The 5,189-nt window shown below is 37.5% G+C and overlaps 1 protein-coding gene across 6 annotated transcripts in view; it reads left to right on the top strand.

The window, feature by feature from the left end:
- The window catches only part of depdc5 (DEP domain containing 5, GATOR1 subcomplex subunit), a 77,812-nt gene that overhangs the window by 16,962 nt on the left and 55,661 nt on the right, over nucleotides 1–5,189 (top strand). For all 6 annotated transcript variants that reach the window (XM_017439594.3, XM_037981884.1, XM_037981885.1 and 3 more), the window contains exons 8-10: nucleotides 2,086–2,155; nucleotides 2,978–3,056; nucleotides 3,145–3,206. In XM_017439594.3, the coding sequence (XP_017295083.1) occupies nucleotides 2,086–2,155; nucleotides 2,978–3,056; nucleotides 3,145–3,206 (211 nt within the window). The remainder of the gene's footprint in view (nucleotides 1–2,085; nucleotides 2,156–2,977; nucleotides 3,057–3,144; nucleotides 3,207–5,189) is intronic.

Raw genomic sequence — 5,189 nt, 5'->3', positions numbered from 1 at the left:
GGAAAATATAAAGCTTCCAGATTTCAGTGATATGTATCATTAATATATAGGTCTAGCAAATCTGTCTCTAATTTGCACATGAAAAGTGCTAAAAATGCGACCGTCTGAGACACCAAAAATGCTGATTTAGGCAATTTTTCAGCCTAGCTCGTTTTCATGGCAACCAAAGTAATATTTTTGAAAATACTTTGGGATGTGCCATTTTATACCTAAATATGCATGTGTGAAAAGTTTCATTAAAATCCGCCAACCTCAACTTTCCACCCTATGACTGATTTTCTCTGCCGGCTGCTCTTCAATCCCTAAAATTTTTGCCCAAAAATCCTTGAGGCCAACCTAATGTTCTTCTCCATGACCTGTCTGATTTCCTCACACACCTGAGTTTTTGCATCAGCAATCATAGTAGTTGCACTCCTTCTGACCCTCCTATACCTGTCACCTGTTTCAAGAGTCCTCCAGGACAGCCAAACCCTAAAGGCCTTCTCCTTCAATTAGATGGCCTCCGACACTGCTGGGGTTCGTCAGCAGGGCCTTCTGTTGCTGCCATGACAGGCACCAATGGGTTTCAGGCCACTGCTCCTGGAAGCTGCATCTGTAGTGGAGGACCTGAACATGGTCCATTCGGATTACATGTGCCTGACCTCCCCTAGGACATGTGACACATTCTCCCAGAGCTCTCTTGGACAGTTTTGTAATGTTTGCACAACTTTTTTTGTTTCTTTTTGGAATTTCTGAATCTGCCTTTGGATACCCCATTAGCCATGGCACTATTGTTTACACACGGGACCAGCTGTTAGCCAGAGATGAATCCAGAGCTCAGACTCATTGCTTTAAATAAAAAGAAACCAATTTATTAAAAAGAAAACAGGCTGACGTGGCAGCAAAACTAAACATAACCAAAATCCAAGACTGAGACACAATCAAACCTGAGACACAAGATGAGAGGGGCAACCAGGTAGGTAGGTAGGTAGGTACATTTATTTATATAGCACTTTTCAGCACAAGGCGACTAAGACGCGTGAAGTGACAACGGACCAGCAAGTAAGTGGAGGAGATGACCGGCTTTTAAAGACAGGAGGTAATTAGGGGAAGTCGGCACAGGTGAGATGATTACAAATCCTGGGGCAGGTGTAGGTGGGCACGGCAGGCAGACAAGAGATAAACTGAAGAGAAGTGAAATGATGACAGAGGCACAGAGAACAAGACAAAACGTCAAGACAACAATCAACCCAAACCAAAAGAAACCAGAATCAATCACTAAATACAAAAAGAAACACCCAGTAGAACCGAATCCTGGCACTTCTTGAAATTGGCAACTGGCCTTTTTACATTGCTCAGCAGTTCTTACATGTTGTTGTGCTAATACATATCCCTATCAGCTGGTGCTGATATAGCACTTTGTCCACATTGAAAACAAGACACCCACAGATGCCTTTTCATCTCCGGGGACTTCAACCATGCCATTCTCCCCAACTTTTCACAATATGTAAACTGCCACACAAGGGACAATAGAACGTTGGACCTTTTAACATCAAGCATGCATGGTGCACCACAGCTTCTGATCCGGTGAGGCACCTTTAACCCTGTGTGGTGAGAAAGATAAAAGAGCGGCGATTTTAGGTCTGGCTATTATATTTTAAGTGATGCAAATTGATAAATAACATCTATTTCCAATTTGATGCTTCATCAAAACTAACCTGACAATCTGGCAGAATTAATAACATCTTCTGACCAAATTCCTCCAAAATAGTATAATTTCAGTTTAAAATTTTGATGTACTTACTGTGCTTTATTGTGAACAAAATCTGGGTTTATGAGGTTTGGAAATCACTATTTTGTTTTTATTTTCCTTTTTAGACAGCATCACACCTTTTCAGAATAGGAGTTGTATTTACTGCGGTTGAATCATTTACAGACTACTGTGAATAAAAATACAAATGATATAAAATTGAAATAAAGGGGATCTAAAGGTGCTCATTATGTGGGCTGAATAATGTTCAAATTGATGCAGAGTTCTGTGCTTTTTATGAGGTTTTTAGTTTGGTGTTGCCATGTTTAGGATGTTTTTTTCTCCTTCTTTTTTAGAGCTCAGGCCAGTGAACTATGGGTGAAAGGAGAGAAAGTGACATGTGGCTACATCAGTGAAGATACCAGAGTAAGTGGTTTAAAGGGTACATGATTTCACTGGTTATCTATTACTTAGTCTGCAGCTGAAAGGCAATGTGTGTGTGTGTGTGTGTGTCTGCTTGCAAATTCTCTCATAAACTACTAAACTAATGAAATTTGCAGAAAGTAGTCATTGGAAGTACATCTACAACCAACCCAACCCAATTCAAGATGACTGCCACAACTAACTAACATATAAAGATAAAAAACTAAACACATATTGAGCTGTAATATGGTGAGGTAGTAGCTGAGAATGATCTCCAACACGTTTTGAATGCTTAGAATTTTGCCACTAACTATCTAGAGTCAACTCTGTTAGCAAAATATCTGAGGAACCACAGGATGAATTTTAATGAAACTTTCAGGAAATCATAATTGAACGTCCATCTACAACTAATTAACTTTTGGATTAAATCCAAACCAATATGGCTGCCAGAATCAACTGATCTTACAAATGACTAACTCGGTCAGTTCAGTTTTACAGATATTGAGCCAAACTGTGATGTGTAGTAGCTGAGAGTTATTCACAACACATACTCTAAATTTGACATACCACAGTATTAGGTGTTTTATTTACAGGGAATCCTCCAAATCTTTAAATATTTTCTACCTCCCAAACATAGCAGTGAGACAAAATGATTTGATTAACTTTGTGTCACACAACCTCATCTAATCATCTCAGCATTGTTGATTGTTATGAAAAGTTGAATGCATATTTGGAAATGGGTAGAAAGATGTTTTTCAGATTTCAGATCGTATTTGTTTTTTTTTTTATTCATTAATTAAACTATATGATCATTTTGTCTCACAGGTGGTGTTCAGATCAACATCTGCAATGGTGTACATCTTCATCCAGATGAGTTGTGAAATGTGGGACTTTGATATATATGGTTGGTTATTAATAGTTGCTTTCTGGCATAAGACTTGTAAACTTCCTGCATGGAGGCAAACATCTTGATTGTAATGTTTTGATCTCAGGTGATCTCTACTTTGAGAAGGCTGTAAATGGTTTCCTGTCTGACCTCTTTGCCAAATGGAAGGTTTGTGTCTTTTTTTAACCTCTCTCCAGTCTTCTAACTTGGCAAATTTGCTACAGATCATCTTCACTAGGAATTGCATACATTATCTAACTTTATAGGTAAAAATCCCCAGTTTTGCCAAGTGCAAAGTTTGCAGGAGCTCCCTTCTGCTTTCACTACTCAGTCAGTGACAGAAAAGCTTGGGTTATACTATAAGCTGTTTAATTATGTTTTGAGTGATTACATGTAAAATATACCCACTTTCAATTATTGGGATTTATATATTTTATATCATGACATGAGCACAATTATCTGGTTCTTAGTGGGATCTAAAATCGACCTCGGATGTAATGTGTAACAAAATGAAAAGCTAAGTCTAAATCATGATTCAGCAGCATGTATAACTACTTTGAGCAGCAAGGCCTAATCATCTTTGGTTTCTAAACTTGTTCAAAAGTTTTGGCCAAACCTTTTTTCCACATTTCTTCAGCTCATTAAAGTTTGCAGCATTTGTCTGTGCACAACGAGAGTGTCGGAGCACTGTTTGTTGTGGATGAGTTGCTATATTTTGGATCATTGTCTTGTTGTTTGATCCTGTTTCAGCTAAGCTTCAGTTGTGGAATAGATGGTTTCAGACACCACTGGATCTACAAAAGAGCTCATGGTTGACTCAGTGATTGCAGGGTTCCCTCCACCACTGTGCTTGACAATTGCACTACATTTTCTGAATGTGGTGCTGTGCAGTATGAACAAATCTCTCTACTTTGATTTACCTGTCCAAAGTCTTGTGGTTTGTTTACATACAGCTTTTTAAACAAAGCTGTTCTGCCTTGTTCTTTTTAGAGAGATTTTCTCTTGACAGACCTTCCAAACCAGCCATACTTGTTGGGTCTTTTACTCGTATCCAAACTCTTTGTGGAGGTGCTCAGACCTGATGATAATAATTTAGTCACTGCATTTAATTAGTGTCATTTTGCTGCAGCTTATCTCAGTGAGTCCTGTGGAAGGAGAAAGGGTTCACACACAGTCTGTCTCCATTTTGGTTTAGGTTTAACGAAAAAACTGCCTTGGTTATATTCTATTGATCTTCTGGGGTGTCATTAAGACAAATTTAAGACATGGTAGGGATTATGTTTATTCCCCTGATATCTAGAAGTACAACTGAAATACTTTTTCCAAAGCTGCACAATTAAATATGGCCAATAGCACAAACAACATATGTAGTTGTTATTTAAATCCCTGCTGTTAAAGGCAAGATTGTATAATAGTGAAATAGCAGAGTCAGGTTTACAGAGTGCTTTTTTCAGTCACAAAAGATGTGAGTATTACCAGTTAAACTGGTAATGCTGCTGTATTAAATTAATAATAGAATATATAATGTATTATATAATATAATAATAATATACTATATCTATATATAATATAATAATAAACGTCACAGACTGTTTGTACAAACAGTCTGTGTGAAAACCAGAAGTTACATCTTAAATGTGACGTTTATTACTCAAAGTGCTTTACAACACAAGAACAAAATTACAGACAGTTACAGAACATGACAAGATAACTAAGCTAAAACATGACAATGCTAACCAAGGTACAGGATAACTAAACTACTAAAACATGATATTACTAAACCAAAGCACGAATAATCTAGCTAACAGTGAATATGATAACTAATTGTACAGTAACTAAGCTAAGTGTACAAGAAGGCTAAATAATCTAAAACGTGACAATGCTAAAACTAAAACTAACGGTACCGAACTACCTAAAAGTACCCCAGGCCCGCTATACAGCCGAAGTAAAACCAGACATATCTAAGCATGAGCTAAGACAGTCAAAAATAGTAGCTAAACTAAACAGATCTAAACATGATTAAATGTACAGAACTAAACTAAGTGTACAGGAAGATAAACCTAAACTAAACAGTACCGAATTTCTAAATGGTACTAGTGGGCCACTAAAACAGCCGATGTAGTAATTACTAAGATAGAGAAAGAGGGAAGG

Source organism: Kryptolebias marmoratus, linkage group LG20 (assembly GCF_001649575.2).
Source record: "Kryptolebias marmoratus isolate JLee-2015 linkage group LG20, ASM164957v2, whole genome shotgun sequence".
Taxonomy (NCBI): Eukaryota; Metazoa; Chordata; class Actinopteri; order Cyprinodontiformes; family Rivulidae; genus Kryptolebias; species Kryptolebias marmoratus.
Note: the sequence above shows the minus strand (reverse complement) of the source record. Positions and strands in the feature narration are given on the sequence as shown.